The sequence below is a fragment of the Cherax quadricarinatus genome, chromosome 16 (assembly GCF_038502225.1).
Source record: "Cherax quadricarinatus isolate ZL_2023a chromosome 16, ASM3850222v1, whole genome shotgun sequence".
NCBI lineage: Eukaryota > Metazoa > Arthropoda > Malacostraca > Decapoda > Parastacidae > Cherax > Cherax quadricarinatus.
The window spans coordinates 15,784,999-15,804,981 of NC_091307.1; the positions used below are offsets into that span (position 1 = coordinate 15,784,999).

General features: G+C 39.2%; 2 protein-coding genes across 4 annotated transcripts in view; one reads left to right on the forward strand and one right to left on the reverse strand.

The window, feature by feature from the left end:
* Nucleotides 1-12,563, forward strand: part of LOC128688788 (alpha-2-macroglobulin receptor-associated protein) — a 78,840-nt gene extending 66,277 nt beyond the window's left edge. Inside the window, exon 7 of the mRNA XM_070085426.1 lies at nt 1,225-12,563. Within this exon, the coding sequence (XP_069941527.1) occupies nt 1,225-1,443 (219 nt within the window). The 3' untranslated portion in view covers nt 1,444-12,563. The remainder of the gene's footprint in view (nt 1-1,224) is intronic.
* A 718-nt stretch (nt 12,564-13,281) lies between these two features.
* The window catches only part of Rap2l (Ras-associated protein 2-like), a 240,021-nt gene continuing 233,319 nt past the window's right edge, over nt 13,282-19,983 (reverse strand). For all 3 annotated transcript variants that reach the window (XM_070085429.1, XM_070085430.1, XM_070085427.1), the window contains one exon: nt 13,282-14,746. The gene's annotated coding sequence lies outside the window, so the exon portion shown is untranslated. The remainder of the gene's footprint in view (nt 14,747-19,983) is intronic.

Consider the following 19,983-nt stretch of genomic DNA (forward strand, 5'->3'; position numbering starts at 1 on the left):
TATTTAATCCTGGTTGATGATTGGTCACAGCAAGCATTAGTGGCTTCCTTAATAAGATCATATTATGTATGTTGGTTATTTCCTGGTCATAGTTATTGGTCGGCTAGTTCTCTATTTGGGGCTGGTCTTGGATTATAATTGGGATAGATCTGAGCCCACATCAGTGTTGCATGTACCAGTACAAAGGTTTTAACAGATAGTTCAGAATATGAGCATGGTATGAGTAATGCAGTAATCATTGCTAGAAACTTTTATGCAAAGCTGTCATAGCATTTTCAAGTTTTATTGTTGAAGTGCATGGCCTTTTGCCCTGAGGAATTTGTGCTACTCTCCCCTTCCTTAGATCTAACTTGGCTAACCTCCAATTTCTCAGGCTTTGGATGACTCTTATAGGTTTAGCGCTTTCCTTTGAATATAATAGTGGTGGGTGCCATCTTTGTGGCACATTGATTTCTGAATCTGAGAAATTTTACAATACAGTAGTCAAATTCTTAGGATGCAGTTGAAGCATTGGCAGTGTTTCTGTGTCTTATTTCCCCCAAAAGCTCAGTAATGGTTGACCTGTGGCATTTCTAAACAAATAACCTAGTTGCATTTGAACTTTAGATGAGATGGCAGGTGCTAAGGAGGTCTGCTATATTAGGTACTTGATATAATACAGTAGGCATCATGAAGAACATAAGAATTGTTTGCAGGAAATGTCAAGCTCACTGGGTTTGCAGACTATGTACTTAAAATATGTACAAAGTAAAGATTGTTAGCATTGGGCCCTTCTGTTTCAACAGGAGTCATACTTTGATGTGGTTGCACTATCAGTTGAGGATAGTACACTCTTGGCTAACCCATGGTTGTTTAATTTGACATATACTGCTGGGAGAATTTGTATTTTTTTCAGTTTTCAAATAATTTTCAAGATGTTTCTATACCAGTGTATTAAAGTTCTTGAATGACTGCTTGGTCCACATGCTAGGCAAATTTCACTGTCCTTACTGTTCACATTTCTTTGTTTCTTCACATCTTAATCCCCTCACTTTATATTCCTTGGACAAATCTTTTCCACATCCTCTTGCCCCTTTTCTTGCATTTTATTGGCCATTTTGTCCTTTGTATTTTTCTTCATTCCTTAATGTCTCCTCTACTTTTTCATATCCACATAGCCACTCCTTCCACATTAACTACTGTTTATTTGTATGACATTTCAGTATTTTAAAATTTATTTTACAGACAGAGCTGAAACACTATGAACACCGTTTATTGAAGGTACGGCACCTGACAGGCCAGATGAATGTACTGCAAGAACGTGCTGGTGACGACATAGAAAAGTTTCAGTCAACAGAGGGTCAGCGAGTTCTGCAGGAACGGCTAGCAAAGCAACAGCGAAAAGTGGAAAAACTTCATGAAGACCTTGAAATGAGGATACTTCAGAGGCATTTGGAACTATGACCTATTACACTACTGCAGTCTCCCAGTATTCCCAGTGGAAGGTGAAATAAATAACCTTCACTTGCTGTTGCTTATATATTAGTGATTATATTGAAAGCTATTCCATAAATATACATATAATACTGTGCTGTAAAAAAAAATGCTCTGCATTCTAAAGTCAATACAGATATTGCAAATGTAGCAACTTGGAAGAAATGGAATAATTTGGTCTTGATCTAAGTCACTTATGGAATTGTAAGTTTAAGTCTCTACATTAGTTTACAATTCAGCTTTGCTGACTGATTTGACTTTTACAATCTAGAGCAGCCCATCCTTGTACTGTACATTAGTTTTCAAGCCTTGTTTGTCTGCAGTACAATATATGATATTGATCTAATTATACGTACATTGATTTTAGGTTTATCTAGATTAACTTGGATAGGTAAATTTAGGTTAGCTTAGCCAAACTCAGCAATGGCATCTGAAAATAAATTACCTGTTATACATTGATTGTTATGTGTATGGAGGAGATCGGTGTTGATGTTTAGAGCATATATCAAGTGGTGGCAAATTCCAACTACAGTGGACCCCCGGTTAACGAACTTTTTTCATTCCAGTAGTATGTTCAGGTGCCAGTACTGACCGAATTTTTTCCCATAAGGAATATTGTGAAGTAGATTAGTCCATTTCAGACCCCCAAACATACACGTACAAACGCACTTACATAAATACACTTACATAATTGGTCGCATTTGGAGGTGATCGTTAAGCGGGGGTCCACTGTACTTGGATATGGAAATAATGAAGAAACAAAGCACTGGATCACTTCAGAATGAAAGGAGCACTGAAAGGCTGGTATGTCAGATGACCTATCATTTAGAAAACAATAAGAAACTGTCAGGAAGGTCAGGAAAATGAAAGGATGGATAATGAGAACCTTCAAAATGAGAAATAATCACACTGGTGATACTGTTCAACTCTGTTGTGCTCTCATTTGGAGCATTGTTCAGTGTTGTCTCCAAGGCAGGAGAGAGATCAGAGCTGGAAAAGGTGCAGTGTATTTACTGCCCACATAGAGCATTTAAATTATTGGGAACTATTATTATTTGGAATGTGCTTGATGGATCACAGAAGATACCTGATACATGGAAGATATTTGAGGGCTTAGAATTTGTACATGATTATGTACTGGAGTGAGAGAGATGGAAAGTAGTTTAAGATAAACCTAGTGAAATGTAGGGTACCAACAACACAAAAAACACTGTCCAGGAGCATATTCAGGGGATTTCCTAGTTACCCAGAAACCCCTTTCCCCACAAAACCCAAGCTGTTCTCCTGAAGTATCTTTGATCTGCCATCATTCCCTTCTCTTACCCGTCTAATCTTTGAGGTTAGCCACAAGTGGTTAAACAAGACTTATACTTGTATAATATTGGATCATGCCAGGCCATAAAGCTGTAGCCCCCCCTTCACATACCAAGTGCCTGGGTGGCACATCATAAGTTACATATGATGTGTAATAAAAATGAAACACGATTTATATGTTGAACATGCCTTGTCCTCTTTCCTTTTCAAGTATTTTTGACACTGAATGTTTACTTTAAATTATCCTTCGATTATCTTTTCAAATATCCTAATATCCATTGCATATGGCCTCAAAATGTCTGACAGTGATTATTTAAGGTTTTTCTCGAAGATGAAGGGGGCAGCAAAACTTACAATGTGAATCCCTTACCACAATCCTGGATACAGCCCTGACTGTCAGCATTTGTAGTTCATAACTATTCAACCTGCTACCAGCAGACACCAGAAACATTGCCAAAACAAGTGTAGAAGTCTTCACGAGGAAACTACCACTACTGCAAAATGCCAGATCGACCAACCATTCTGACAGCTATGTGGGCCTGCCAGCTGCTAATGAACAGCTTGTTGACCATCAGAGTGCAGGAACCACATTGAAGGAGGGGGTTGGGATTGTGTATTAGCAAAGTTCATTCAGTCACTCTTTCCAGAGGTGCTGACATCACATGCAGATTGCCCTCTAACTTCCATCATTTCCACCCCTCCTTCAGAGTGCAGGCACAGACCTTTCAGCCTTCAGGATTATAAGTCCAGTTATCTGGTTTCCATTGAATCTATAGACGTTACCTTGTTCATACTTCAGCACATCCACGAAAACCTACTTGTCTCCATTAAATCCTATCTAACACACTCAAGCCTTCTGAATGCTGAAGCCCCTAAAGCTCAAAACCTCTTTTACCCCTTTCCAACCATTCCCTGGGACAACCCTTACCCCTAGAGTTATACACCCTCTCCATCCTCTACAGCCCCATACCACTTCAGTCCCCCTCTGCCCTTGAAATTATAGCCTTGGTGACCCCACATTCCCTTTTAATTTCCATGCTCTGAATTCTCTGAATTAGTCACATCACACATTGTTCTTAAACATGACATCCTTGCTGTAATATTTAAAATCCATTATATACATTTTTTAACTGCTGAGTATGACCTACTTCCACTAGTGGGCTCTGCTCACTTGTACAGAGTTGTCTACATCCAGGATCTCTATGACCCTTACCTGGAGTCTACCTGGAGGGCATTCTTAGTCATGGCCTGGTCTATGACTAGACTGCCTGGTGGATCAGGGCCTGATCAACTAGGTTGTTACTGCTGGCCCCACGTAGTCCAACATACGAGCCACAGCCTGGCTGATCTGGCACTGGGTTTAGGTATCTGTCCATCTTCCTCTTCAAGACAACTAGGAGTCTATTGGTAATTTCCCTTATGGCTGGTGGGAGGCTGTTGAATGGTCTTGGACCCCGGACACTTATTGTGGTTTCTCTTAGTGTACAAGTGGTACCCCTGCTTTTCATTGGGGGTATATTGCATCATATGCCAAGCCTTTTGCTTTTGTAGGGAGTGATTTCTGTGTGCAGATTAGGTACCAGTCCCTCCAGAATCTTTTAGGTGTAGATTATGATATACAGTGGAACCTCAGTATGCAGCCTTAATTCATTCCAGAAGGCTGTTCAAGTGCCGCTCCGTTTGAGTATCGAACAAGTTCTTCCCAACCAATTTTCTGTTTGGATGGCTGTTATCACTAATCGTCGTAGGCCCCATAGTGACTTTTTTTTTTTTTTTTAACAAACTGGTCGTATCCCACCGAGGCAGGGTGGCCCAAAAAGAAAAACGAAAGGAATGATGACATTTATACAAATACAAAAAAACACCCAAAAATGTGAAGAAACACAAAATAGTTGACAGTGAAGTTCTGGCAGGTTGTAGTTGTTTGGTCAAGTGCTGAGCTTTGTTCGAGTGGGGAGCTGGTCATTAACCGAGGTTCCACTGTATCTCTCTCGCCTGCGCTCCAGTGAGTACAGGTCAAGTACTTCAGGAAGTTGGAACCTGTACGTGCAGTAAAGGTTCTCTGTACATTCTCTAGATCTGCAATTTCACCTGCCTTGAATGGGGATGTTAATGTACAGCAGTATACCAGCCCAGAGAGAATAAGTGATTTAAAAAGGATCATCGTTGGCTTGGCATCTTGTCTTGAATGTTCTCATTATCCTCACAGATGTGATAGTGGCATTTTTGTGATCCTTGAAGGTGAGATCTTGGGACATTACCACTCCCAGGTCCTTCACATTGCTTTTCTGCTCTATTGTATGATTAGAGTTTGTAGTATACTCAGTCCTTGCTATTATTTCCTCCAGTTTTCCATGATGGAGTAGTTGGAATCTGTCTTCATTGAACATCATATTGTTCTCCATTGCCCACTGGAAAACTTGGTTTATATCTTCTTGGAGATTTGCTGTATCCTCAATGGATGACACTCACATGCAGATCCTAGTGTCTTCTGCAAAGGATTTGGTGCTATGGTTTACATCTCTGTCTGATGTGAGAATGAGGAACAGGATAGGGGTGAGTACTGTGCCTTGTGGAACAGAGCTCTTCACTATGGCAGCTTCCAATTTAACTCTGTTTACCACTACTCTTTGTGTTTGATTGGTTAGAAAGTTGAAGATCCATCTGCCTACTTTGGCAGTTATCCCTTTAGCATGCATTTTCTGTGCTATTACACCATGATTGCACTTGTCAAAGGCTTTTACAAACTCTGTGTATACTACATCTGCATTCTGTTTGTTTTCCAGTGCATCTAAGACCATACCATAGTGGTTCAGTAGTTGCGAGAGGAAGAGTGACCTGCTCTGAAACCATGTTGTCCTGGATTGTGCAATTTTTGGGAGTCCATGTGATTTGCAATCCTGCTTCTTAGAACTCTTTCAAAGATTTTTATGATGTGGGACATTGAAGCTATTGGTTTCTAGTTCTTAGCTATTGCTTTGTTGCCCCCTCTATGGAGTGGGGCTATGTCCATTGTTTTCAATGGCTGGAATCTTGCCTGTGTCTATGCTCCTTCTCCATAGCATACTTAGGGCCCATGAGAGGGGTTTCTTGCAGTTCTTAATGAACACTTCCACAAGTCCAGGCCTGGGGCTGAGTGCATGGGCATGTCATTGATGGCTTTCTCAAAGTCTAATGGAGTTAGGGTTATGTCAGAAATCTGGCTTACATTGGCAGGGTTTTGAGGCTCACTCATGAAAAAATTGTTTGGATTGTCTATCTTTAGACTGATTAGTGGCTCGCTAAACAGTCATATTGAGATTTCAGTATCTCGCTTATTTCTTTGTTGTCATCAGCAGCTCGTGTGTGTGACTTTTCATCTGAGCTGCCTCCAGGGATTGTTTCTGATACAACATTATTTGCTGTAGTCTTCCATTTTGTATGTCTTAGATTGAAGTCGCCAAGCAGCAAGATGTTTGGAGATGGGGCTGGAAGGTTTTCCAGACAGGAGTCAAGTTTTGATAGCTGTTCCTTGAACTGTTGGGAAGTTGCATCTGGTGGCTTATATACAAGTACAGTGACAAAGTTTTGGTTCTCGGTTTTTGTTATAGCTTTAACTACATCATTTGTGGTGTTCAGTACCTCCATGCAGATGAGCAGCTCTTTGACATACAGGCCAAATTCCCCCTTGTTGCCTGTTCTTTCTGTTGCAACTGAAAAGGTTGTATCCAGGAATCCATATTTCACTGTCAAAGTAATCTTTTGCATGGGTCTCTCTGAAGGCTGCAAACATTGCATTTGATTCCCCTAGAAGTCCACTAATGAAAGGTATTTTGTTGGTGGATGGCTTCAGGCCCTGTGTATTAGCAAATATAAATGAGGTTGTGTTGCATGTTTGTTGGGGATATTTTATTGTTGGCATCAGTAGTTGAGAGTTTAGAGGGGCCACTGGCTGTGCCTCCAGTCCAACAAGGCTCCAAAGTGGTGGACTATTTTGGTTATCTCTTTCCATTTTCTTTGTTTCCTACCACTAAAAAATCACTTGGAGTGGCATTGTTGTAACTACCATAACTACTATGATTTGTTTTACAGGGTGTGTGCCTCCTGGTCCCTTTTAGGTGGTATGCGGGGCAATTGGTATTGTAACATTGTTTTTTGAAGCCTGAAGAATGACACATTTCAGGGCGGAAGAATTTGCAAGAGCTTACTGCTTAGTTTTGATTATAATAATAATACATTCAGGATGCATTCATTTGAGGGAAAGGAGTGCTACAAGTCATTCATCATGCAGCAACTCATGTTTATATCCTCTGCTCCTGTATCTCTCCTCATCAGGTTAATCTTAGAAGTTGATGATCCTTTCCCTCCCTCAAATTAATTCCTCTTAACCCTTTCATTGTCAGTCCCAATGTATCATGGCTTTGAAGCCAGTGTTGGTCTTGTAGTATGACGGGATGAACTCGGCTCACTTGATAAGCTGTGAGCAGTAAATTTGGGCCTAGATGTGAGAGAATGTGTGTATGCAGTAAGTGTGCACCATATAAAAAAAATCCTGCAGCACGCAGTGAATGAGAAAAAACCTGCAATAGTGTTTTTGGTTTAAAACAGTGACTTTGCTGTGTATTTTTATATGGTTTTTATGTTTGTATTCTCAGTTTCTTGGTCTTGTTTGATAAAATGGAAGATATATTACAGAAATAGAGATGATTTTGATTAGTTTCAGGACTGAAAATAGCGGAAATGTTTGATTTTTGCCGATATTCCTTCTGGCCAGTCTAATATACATTTAGGAATGCGCTGACATTATTTATACAATTATTACAATAATGCAATAGTCTGCGTAACAGTAAATCTTCTATTTTCTGTGTGAATAAAAATTCAAAATGTAAAGCAAGTGTAATATAAGAGGGGCCTGGAGACATGACTAAAGAACAGAGGAAATATTTAGTGCCAGGAATGTCTGCATTGTTTATTCTGGACCCTATTTTCAGGTTGGCAGTTGTTGAATTTTGTATGAAATTGGCCAAATTACTGATTCTGATCACTTTATTGGATAGTTAAAATAGATAAATGAGTGGTTTCTTGTACTCGGTCAGTAGAATAGAAGGAATACTAGCAAAATAGCTGTGAGTTTGGTGGACTGGAACAATGGAATTGGCCAAAAATAAAGTGCAAACTAGGCAAAATTGCCAATGTGTAAATATTGCAGAGACCACTAACCTTGCTAGAGCGTAATCCCATAAGTTTTTCCATCAATTTCGTACTTTTGGTTTCATTATCTTCAGAAAAAGATTCTCCGTCATTTCATGAGAATTTTTTTTTTAAATTCTTTGACACTGAGAGCAAGTTTGAGAGCAGGGTTCTCAACAGTGAACGGGTTAATTTTCTTAAGTCTTATGTAACCCCCTTTCTTCCAACCCTTTATTTCATGCTGCTGCAGTATGTGCTATGCTGATTCGATGACTAACACTCTGGCTCTACAGTCAGTGGACCAATCGTTACTAATTGTGAATTGTTTCATATGTTCATTAGTGACTTCATGAACTTGTAACTGAGAGGTATAACACTATGCATAGGTAAACAATGGATCCACTTCGGGTGAGTATAATCAGCACTTCTCCTGAGGTGCATTTAAATTGTGCATGTAGAAAGGGAGGCAATTGGGTTCAATCCAAGGAAGGGAAGGGTAGGCCCCCTTCACTAGATCAAGAGCCCCTCACCAGCATCTGGAGTTATAACATGGGCTTTTCAGGAAAAAATTGGATTCACTTCACATAAAATTGGATTCACTTCACTTAATTAATGAACCATTCTTACAGTCCTTGTCTAGGTTAAGGAAAAGACCACTGTACATGTTTGTTTTGATATGTATGGTGGCAAATTCCTATATGTTTGGTATGATTTGGCAAGGAAACTTGACTTTTATCAATGTCGATGGCCGGTGGTGGTAGTTAATGCAGCTTGTCACATGTTTGTACAGGTATTGTTCACAGCCACATTAATCCTCTCTGCATACTTGTGTACCAACAAGCAACAGTAACCACTGGTATAATCTGGTAAGGAAATTTGACTTAACTTTTACTGATGTTTGCAGGTGATGGTGGTAGCAGATACTGCCTGTCACATTTGTATAGGTACTAAACAGCACTACATCTTCACACAGTTCATAGATAAACAAGTAAAGACATCTACAATGTAAGGTATGAAAACTACTATTTTTGACAAATTACACTTAAAAAATTTTGACTTCTTTTTCGGAGGTGTCAAGGATGTAACTATTTTCTTCCCACATGTCCTTTAATTCACACCATGGCTTCACAGATAGCACTGATTTACAGGAACTTTAACTTGTGGGAGCCCTTTGATGCTGGCAAGAGGCTCTTGATCCAAGGAGCAGGACTTATTTTCCCCTTCCCTGGATCAAATCAGAATGCCTCCCATTCCCCAGGCACTATATAACCACTATGGGTTTAGCACTTTCTCTCATAAAAAAAGAAAAAAAAAAAAACTTGCGTAATATGTGAGAATCTACTGCGCCTTCTTTCCAGGATTAATGTGATCCTCACTGTCTCTTATATTGTTCGCTTCCATGACATTTATGATACTTTAGTATACAGAAGAATCACAGGCATCAGATTAATTTGTCCCTTTTACATGCACTCCTTATTACACTATTCCTTCCCTCCCTCCTTGGGAAATTCTGACAATTCAGGTTTGTTCTTTCTCCCTTTCCATACCTGAAGGATCACAGGTCTGATATAAATTCATGCTCTCGAACACTGAGATTTGTGCCACTGCAGTATAAACCAAGAATTTCAAATTTACAGTTGGATTGTGGTATATGGCTGCTTTTCTAGATAGAGTAATAGGACATTTTCTAGAGTTGGCCAACATTTTCAGTTATATGCTATCATATACTTTGCATCTATGCCCAGTTCTTCATTTGTTATTGTTTCAGACTCCCAAACTTACAAGCTATCCAGAAATTGACTTGCATCCATCCTTGCAACAATAGTTATGTAACATTTCTATCAAGCACAAAGTACTAGATTTTTGCTGGGTACCTGGACACCAATGTTTAGTATAATCACGCAGAATTAGCTAGTCGCAACCTACCAGTGTCCCACATGGGTCTCTTTGTAGTAGTCTCTCAGCAACTCTGAAGTCTTGGATAAAATTAGAGCACAAACTGAAGTTGGGTTCCTGCCCATAAGCTTCCCATCATTTGGGCGTGGGGTAACTATGCTTGCACTACAACAAATTTCACACACAACTCACGTGGAATGGTCGATTCACCATCTCTTAATACTGTCTTATTTCTCATAGGATGCAGAGTTCACTTTCGACATTTAAAACCGACTACACTGAGTCCCTTCAACACACATTTTTTAAAAGAAACCTATTTTACCAACTTTTATATTAATTTTGCTCCTTACCCCATTAACCCTTGCCCATACACTTGACCACACAGCTCTTTATGATCCATATAGGCTTGGCACTTTGTTTCAAATACTGTATGTATATTTTTTTTTTTTATTATCACACTGGCCGATTCCCACCAAGGCAGGGTGGCCCGAAAAAGAAAAACTTTCACCATCATTCACTCCATCACTGTCTTCCCAGAAGGGTGCTTTACACTACAGTTTTTAAACTGCAACATTAACACCCCTCCTTCAGAGTGCAGGCACTGTACTTCCCATCTCCAGGACTCAAGTCCGGCCTGCCGGTTTCCCTGAACCCCTTCATAAATGTTACTTTGCTCACACTCCAACAGCATGTCAAGTATTAAAAACCATTTGTCTCCATTCACTCCTATCAAACACGCTCACGCATGCCTGCTTGAAGTCCAAGCCCCTCGCACACAAAACCTCCTTTACCCCCTCCCTCCAACCTTTCCTAGGCCGACCCCTACCCCGCCTTCCTTCCACTACAGACTGATACACTCTTGAAGTCACTCGTTTCGCTCCATTCTCTCTACATGTCCGAACCACCTCAACAACCCTTCCTCAGCCCTGTGGACAACAGTTTTGGTAATCCCGCACCTCCTCCTAACTTCCAAACTACGAATTCTCTGCATTATATTCACACCACACATTGCCCTCAGACATGACAGCTCCACTGCCTCCAGCCTTCTCCTCGCTACAACATTCATCACCCATGCTTCACACCCATATAAGAGCGTTGGTAAAACTATACTATCATACATTCCCTTCTTTGTCTCCACAGACTCCTAAGTGCACCACTCACCCTTTTCCCCTCATCAATTCTATGATTCACCTCATCTTTCCTAGACCCATCCACTCCCAAATATCTGAATACATTCACCTCCTCCATACTCTCTCCCTCCAATCTGATATCCAATCTTTCATCACCTAATCTTTTTGTTATCCTCATAACCTTACTCTTTCCTGTATTCACTTTTAATTTTCTTCTTTTGCACACCCTACCAAATTCATCCACCAATCTCTGCAACTTCTCTTCAGAATCTCCCAATAATAATTCAAAATAACCTATCTTGTAAATCTTCTATGTTACAGTAAATCAGAACAGACCATTATACAGCGAATTTTGAATAAAAGACAAAAACAAAATATTGCAGGAAAAAGGCTAACTGAATCCTCTGTGCTGGGGTGCCCAATAAAATTATTAATGTAGTTATCAAAGTCCACTGCATCAAGCAGTTTGTATGGGAGGTATTTGGCAGTATTATCAGTGCTATTAACTATCACTTTTATTAACAATGGCCTCTAAAGCAGGTGATGGTGCCAAAAAAAAAACTTGTGAATTTGAGTGTTTAGAAGCTGGAACTTGTAAGGAAAACTTGATTGAATAAGGAAGAGGAAATTGGTGGCACAGGCATGGTGTGGATGGGGGCAAAGCAAATGGAGTCTTGCACCATCAGCCTGTATGTCTACCACACTATATGCAATGTTATGAACTTTACAGCTCTTCTGACTTGGAATAAAGCTTATTCCTGAGTTACCACTAGATAACATGGCTATGTACCTTCTGTAAGCTCATCTAACTTCCAGAAAAGGTAAGAAAAATTGCTCAACTGTACTGTAAGTTTAGCTCTTATTTTCAGTACATCCGGTAGCCTGTTGATGCAGCAGACATTATATTCATCAGGCATTTCCTTCTAACAGATTTTTGTTTAGGTGAACACCCTCTTTTCCCTATTAGTCCACTATACTGATGAAATATGCTCAGTATACCTGGAGGAGTATACCTAGTGTTCCAGGGGTCTGTGCCTCTCCCACAGAGGGTATCTTACCCTATGAAGTAAAAACACAATACATAATTTCTGGGGAACTGAAGCTTACCTGTTGCTGATTTCAACTGTTCATTCTTGCAGGCTGATCAGCCAAGAAATTGCTAGGTGTGATGCTCTTCCTTGAAAATTTAAGCAAAATAATTAAGTAGGCAAATAAAATGCAATAGATATTCAACATATTTAAAAATACATTTATTTTATAACAAATTAATTATACATTCATTCGAATAGGTTATAATTCAAATGATATGAGCATTACTCACGCAAGACATGATGGTGTAAATGCTAGATAATGTGATTACCCTCATGGTTTGAAGTCCATTTTGGGCTAACAATGTAGTCAATTTTTTTTTATACAGTACAGAGGACATGTTAAGTTTACGGCTTCTAGAGTAGGATATGTGCCGAATTTTTCTTTCTGAAACTACAGCACAAGATTTATTCTGTTAGATCCACCACCATGCAGTCACCAAGATACTGGCCAGGAAAATGTTGCCCTATAACCTGGCCATTTTTTTTTTTTTAACAAAGGGATTCTAACATGATGTATAACTTGATTAGATTCATTTTTATCATTGTATATATTTCCATAAGAAAAGTAAGTTGACGAATAAGACACGTGCAACACTGATATCTTTATTGTTGAAACTTCTTGTCTATACAGCAGGCTCTATCAATCTAGTACAGAGGTGACTTAAACCAGGGTGGGAATTAGTGTTCACTACCTTACCCGTCAAGATTAGGGCCTGAACGCTTTGGAATTACCTCTCCCACTATAAAACTTGTCTCTTTAGTCTAGTAATAAAGCCTGCTGCTTGCAGGGAAAATATTTCGGTAATGTTGATATCCAAATGTTGCGCATCTTATTCAACAACCTCTCAATATTGTATATATACCAGTAATGTAAAAGTAATGAAATTCAGGCATGACAGTTACATTAATTTCAAAACATATTTTATCAAGAAGGCATGTTTAGTACAGCACAGTAATGATGGGATTATAGTGGTACCACTGGGCAATGCAGACATTCCATTCCTAAAAGAAGAAGTGAGACAGTGTGCCAGTTACAGCCCTCCAGTTCCTTTGGTGTTGCTACATAAATTAGGATGGGATGCAGTCTGCCACCTTTGGCAGAATGTAAGGGTGGACTATTATTTAACATTTGGAAACTCAAATGAAGGTATGTATACACTAAAACCAAACAAATAATAAGGTGACTAAAAGGAAAAAAAAAAATTACATTAAAATAAAAACAAACAATTTATTATACAATATTGGGTTTACATACGTATACAAAGTTTAAAAAGATGGTTTACCAAATGAAGAGGAAGAACTTTCTTATACAAGCAACACAATATTCATACACATAAAGCAAAGTTTGCTTGTTGATGAACCTCATGTTTCAACAGAACTTTGGTATATATCACTTCTCTAAAAAATTGTCTCACTACCATTGTCATTAGCACTGCACCATAATAAGTATTTCATTGAAAAATACACAGCATCTTCAAAAGGGATTTCACTTCCAGTTTCACCATCCATCAACAGATATGTAAATTGTGCTACTGGCAAATATTGCTATTACTGTACTTCTATCAAAGCATGTGCAAATAGTAAAAAGAAAAAAAAATATATGAAATAAAAAAGTACACATTTTTTGCATGCATTTTGGCCTGATACAAAAAAGAAAAAAATGGATTTGTTGAGGCTATGAAGTCTAAAATCCCTTTGTGCTGAGCAATAATATATACAATGGATATTACAACAAACTTATCAAGAAGAAACAGACTATTGCATCCAAACTTAAGCTTTGTTACTAGCACATGATGTATTTACAGAGCATGAGAGGAAGCGCATAATCACATCCTCGATGGATTGCTGTACTCCCTGTTTAAGGCCAATCTGTCCTTGGGACTCTCAAGAGCCACAGATCACAAATCAAACTCCTAGAAGGTCCCTCAAGCCAGGTCAGACATGTCAATGAACACTTAACTGGTGTGCATGATTATAATGAAACAGCCAGTCAAAAAAATCTTGATCAAAATACTGCACTGAACGTGTCATTGTGAATTTGCCACCCATTTAGACCATTCATAATAAAGTTGTGTTTCCAGATTCAAGCTGACAAGCATTTTTCAAAACTTGCAAGATACACCCTCGAACCATAAACCACACAAGTTTCAGATGTTGCTTTGCTACACTATACATTTTTATTTGCATATTGCAACAATAATAAATCACAAAAGCTGCAGCTGATACGAAGGATATTGCTGACAACACTTGTGGCTATACTGATCTTAAGATTAACAGCAATGGATATTCACTGCTAGCCTGGTGAGATACTAGGGCAAGAGTGTTACCAGATTAAGAACACAAGTCAAAGCATTGACATCTTACAGTTCAAGAGTAGGCCTCCAAATTGCCTCAATGATGCTGTGGATCTGCCTGTCTTACAGTGATTCTAAGGTGAGAGGGTCCTTCAGTGCTGGCCACATGACTTAAATTTCAACCACTGTTTAGGGCAGTCAGTAGCAATATTGCCCTCCACTTACCAATTCGGAACAGTATGTTTATCAAAGAACTGCAATAGGTGCCAAAACATATTTTCACTGAAGTGAAGGATTGGTAGACTGTCTTCACTGGTAGAGGGCCTGTTTCACTCAACTTCCAAGGAAGATATCGTCTTCGCATGTCTATCATGCTTGGCTGAAAAAAGAAAAAAGTATTATTGTACTGTATTACTACAGCATATTCAGTATAACATTAATAGCATCTTAAAAAGCTGACCCTCGCCTTCCTCGATAAAAATACACTAATCGCTTGTTATTTAGGGGAAGCACTAAATACATAGGGGTCAATATACCACCTGGGAAATGGGAGACAATCGAATTTAATCCAAGGAAGGGGACAGGACAAGTCCAGTTCTTTGGATCAAGAGGTAGTAGGTAAGTGGATAGCAATCATACTGTTACATGAGCACAAAATGGAAGCCTGTTATTATTATTATTATCAAAAAGAAGCACTAATTATTATTATAATAAAAAAAGAAGCGCTAAGCCACAAGGGCTATACAGCAAAAGCCTGTTATACTACTAGCACACTGGCAAAATTTGGCTCAAGACTGATCATCCTTAGAACAATTAACATATCTTTCGAATATAAGAAGTCTGGTTCGAGACTGGTTTATGGGAGGTAATGATCTCCAGAATAATTAACGCGTATGTTATTTCCACTATTCCCCTCAAGGAAGGTTCCTTGATGTTGGTGAGGGGCTCTTGATTTAGGGAATTGGATCTGTGCTCCAGTTCCCCGAATTAAGCCTGAATGCCTTCCACATCCCCCCCCCAGGCGCTGTATAATCCTCCGGGTTTAGCGCTTCCCCCTTGATTATAATAATAATAATAATATTTCCACTATTACCATGCTCTCAGAAAGCTGCTAATTGTTTAACCCTTCTTGTGGTCATACATGTCCATTCATCTTATCACCATGGTCTAGCACTTCTTTTTGATAATAATCTTATCACCAACAGTTTCTGGTACTTACCACCTCCCTCCCTCCCTGTGTGTAAACTTGTGAGGATTATGTGGTGGTGGTTACTGTCTTCACAAACTGAGTTATGGTTTACCCTCACAAAATTCCCAGTACATTTTTCTTCTGGAAATAATGGACATCAGATAAACAGGACCTGCCCTGAGGGTCATACAGCACTGCACAAAAATAAACAAGACTTTCTTGAGATATGGAGACTAGCTAAAAATCTTTCCACTTTACTACTATCTGTATAGTCCTTGTGGCTTAGCGCATCTTTTTGATTATAATAAAATCCACTTTACTACCCCTATAGCAAACTTGTCCATAAGGCTGGGGTCTGGGAGCAAACCCATCTGCTTCAAGAAGACTGGTTACCTTTAAACAAATATCACCTAAGAAATCAAACCTAAATGCAAGGTTACTTTATTAATTCCCAATTTACCTCTGACTACAAGCAACAATATAACATCTATATACGTACTGTAGTCCTCAGTACCTTAGAGATCCCACCTCTGGAGTTTTCAGCCCATTATAAATGAACTGATCACAATCTAAATGAATAACTCAATTGGTTCAAGAATAGCCATTCTAGCTAATATTATATATTCATTGACAGGGACCCCTTATCAGACCAGGTAAATGTCACAGAAGCAGCTATCTGGTCCACTGGGTGCCTTTGCAATTCTGGTTACTCAGGCATTTATATATTTTTGATAGACTGGAGAGGATCCTTCAAGTGATAACATGCTTGTCACTGGTACATGTTCTGAGAAGAACTAGCCTCCAATCAGTTGGTGTTATGAAATGGTAATGGCCACTGCCCGCCAGCCTAATCAGATAACCAGCAACTAAAAACCATCTAATTATTACTGTTCAAAGATTGGATATCTAGTCGAGTACAAATAGGAAGCACATATGTCTTGCACTCAGCAAATGGAGGATGAAGCCTCTACGTCTCTTGCTGAATGACCCACATGGGTTTAGCACTTAACATGACTTGTTTAATTTAATTTCTCAAAGACTACAACCTGATGTAGTATCCACCAACAATTTTAGTTGTGTTTTAAAGCAGCCTGAATTGATTATTAATAAAGGCTAAATCCCCTTACTGTTTGCGTTTACATTTGTTTAGCTAAACTCGCATCTCCGAATCAACTGTTTCAATACCTGAACCTGAGAACTATATTTGAAGTTACCACTGTTGCAGTCCAGTTCTAAATCAGGTCTTTTAGTTGATGGCCTGGTTGACCTGGCTGTTGGTGTCAGCCACATGCATTTAACTGTATGCAGCATAGCCTGGCTTGATGAACTTCTCAGGTTGTCTTTAAGACAGGTAGGTCCTTGTTACTTGTCTTGTGCATGAAGGGTGTCGGGTTTTGGTCCCTTTACTCCTAACGAGTTGTCTTGGTGTGCTCATTGCACCCCTACCTCTCACTGGAGGTTATTTTGCATATTCTACCAAGCCTCTTGCTTTTGCAGAGATTTCAGTGTGCAGATTTGGGACTAACCCCTCCATAATTTGAAGTGTAAATTATGTACAGCATCTTCCTCACACACATTCCAAAGAGTAAATTATCATTATTAAAATCAAAACCAAGAGCTAAATCCACAAGGGTCCCCAAGGAGTCGAGTTCAAGTGTTCCCAGTTATTTAGGTATGACCCTAGTAGGTTTAGCTCTTCTTTTTGGTTATAATAATTAGGTGTTTAACTGAATTTATACAGGCAGAGGTTTTTCTATACATTCCCCAAATTTGTACATTTTCCTGCCTTAAGAAGACTGTTGGTATAAAGAAATATTCCAGCCTAGAGAGAAAATGTGGCTTGAAGAGCATCTCAGGGCCTGGCATCTCTTGTTTTGAAGAGTTTCCAGGTTTTCATTTCCTCTACTTTTCATAGTGGAGTAACAAATTTGTCCTCATTGAACACTAGTTTTCTGTGACCCACTGGAAGACTTTGTTTACGTAACCTTGTAGATTTGTGGCATCTTCAATGAATGCCACTTTTATATGAATTCTAATATCGTCTGCAAAGGATAATAAAGTGCTTATGTCTTTGTCTATGTCAGATATGAGAGAGCTGGGGGCGAATAGTGCTTTCTTTTTTTTTTTTTTTTTTTTTTACTGCATTCACTATGGCTCGTTTGCTGTATAGCCCTTGTGGCTTAGCGCTTCTTTTTGATTATAATAATAATATGGCTTGTTTGCGTTCTGCTTATTAAGAGGCTAAATATCCATCTACCCAGCATCTCGCAAAATTTTTTTTGGAAAATTTGGATAATGTGGGATATCAGTGCTATCTTAAGTTTTTTTTTTTTTTTTTTTGTGCGACTGTTTTACTGCCACCTTTGCAGAATGGGGCTGTATCAGTGGTTTTTAATGACTGGAATGGGTTTTGTTGTCAACCCCCTCCCCCAGGTACATTACAGTAATTTCTTGCAATTCTTGGTGAATATGTTGTTCCACGAGTCTGAGCCTAGGGTTAAGTGCATGTGCATTGTATCAATGGCTTCTTCAAAGATGAGTGGTGTTACATAGGGTTATGCCAAATTATGGAAACTGAGGCAGAGTTTTTTCATAAACTGGTTTGGCGAGGGGCTCGGCTGCAGAGTCGAAAAGTTCTGGACCACATTTGTCGACAGTGTTCTTTAACTGTTCTTATGGCATCCCTGTTTTTCAGAGTTATTCTACACTTCATCCCATCTCTCCAATAAGTTATGGTAGAGTACAGATATGGGACCTGAAATACCATACATACCACGATTCTTTCATTATACGACTATTACCATTTTGCCCCCTCCTCATACCATACAAAATAGCAGGCCTAGGACAGTAGGCTGTCCCACAAATCCTGGAAAGCCACTAAAAAAATTAGGAAGGTGAGGTAGTATTATGGACTGGACCGCTTTCTTTGTCGATTTGCTCCCTGGTTACTCAATTTCGCCCCACCGAAGCCAAACTTTAGGGGAAAAAACTGGTAGCGAGATTTATGTAACTAAAAAAAAAAAAATTAAAATCCTAAAATTTTCACATCCTTGACATTTAGTGGTATTCAGCCCCTTAGAAGTACACATCCGGGGCAATTATGTTTGTGTGTCTTTACTATACTTGCCGGCACCATCTGCATGCGGCCTACAGAACCACAACCCGGCTGTTCACGCACCAGCAGGAGATGGTGCTCTAGTTTCATCGTGAAAACTTCTGGAAATCAGTAATGCTTGTCAACGAAGTCAATAGCCAAGAATCGACCCTTCCAACAAATCAAGTGAAAACACGCCCTTCAACAACATTAAGGCACCTTCCCCCTCTCCTCGGAAGGGAAACGGTCCAGCAGTAAGAAAACAGTTACAATTGAGGACTGGTTCCTAAGTGGCAGCAGTGGTCACCCGAGAAATAATGGGCATGAATCACAACTTAACCACAAATTAGGCATGAATACTGAACGAAGTTTCGGCCCGCCCTGGATCATTAATATTGTCAAGAGTTGATATTAGTGGACGGACGGATCAAAACTTCATCCAATCTTCATTTTTAAGTTGTAGGTTAAGTATGAACTGTTCGTCACAGTATTGCGATTTATTCATTGAGAAACTATCCTAAGCCCTCAAACCTACACCAATGTATGGAAAAGTTGAATGAAGAGGTATTTTAGAAGTGTAGAAAATTTTACATAAGGAAGAAGGCTGCTTAACTGTATCCTTCAGATTTTGAATGGGACCTGGGCCAGTCTTAGAATGCGTTATTAATAAAGAAATGCAAAATACCTTTAGCAATAGTACTGTGTTCTCTGGATAAGCAGCTTAAAATCGGGTAATATTCCAGAGGCCTTAAAAAGTGCAGACATTGCCCCCCTCTTCACAAGGGCACCAGAGCAATTAAATAAAAGGCTACCGACCACTAGCATTAACATTAAACATCATAAAAATATTTGAAACGGTTCCAAGATGCCAAGTTATTGACTTCATGGAGAAACATGAGGTATTACATCCCAAATCAATATGGCTTTAAAGCAGGAAGATCTTGCTCATCGCAACTATTAGATCACTATGACAAAGTTACGGAGACCTTGGAAGGAAAACAAAATTCCGATGTAATTTGCAATGATTCTGAAAAGACCTTTGAAACATGCGACTATGGAGTGATAGCTTATAAAATGAGGTCAATATATATATAACATGAAAAGTTGGGAAATGGATATACAAATGTCTAACATTATAGAGTACAGTACTAGTAAACAAAATTAAGTACCCATCTGAACGGTCCTAGCACCATTAGTTTCCCATTCTCATGTCAGTCAAAGAACGCTAACCACAGCTTCGTATCATTTACAGACGGTACCAACGTATGAAAGTCACCTCAAAGGGAGACAGAAAAGCTACAAACGTCAACAAAATCTTCAGATGAGCAAATGA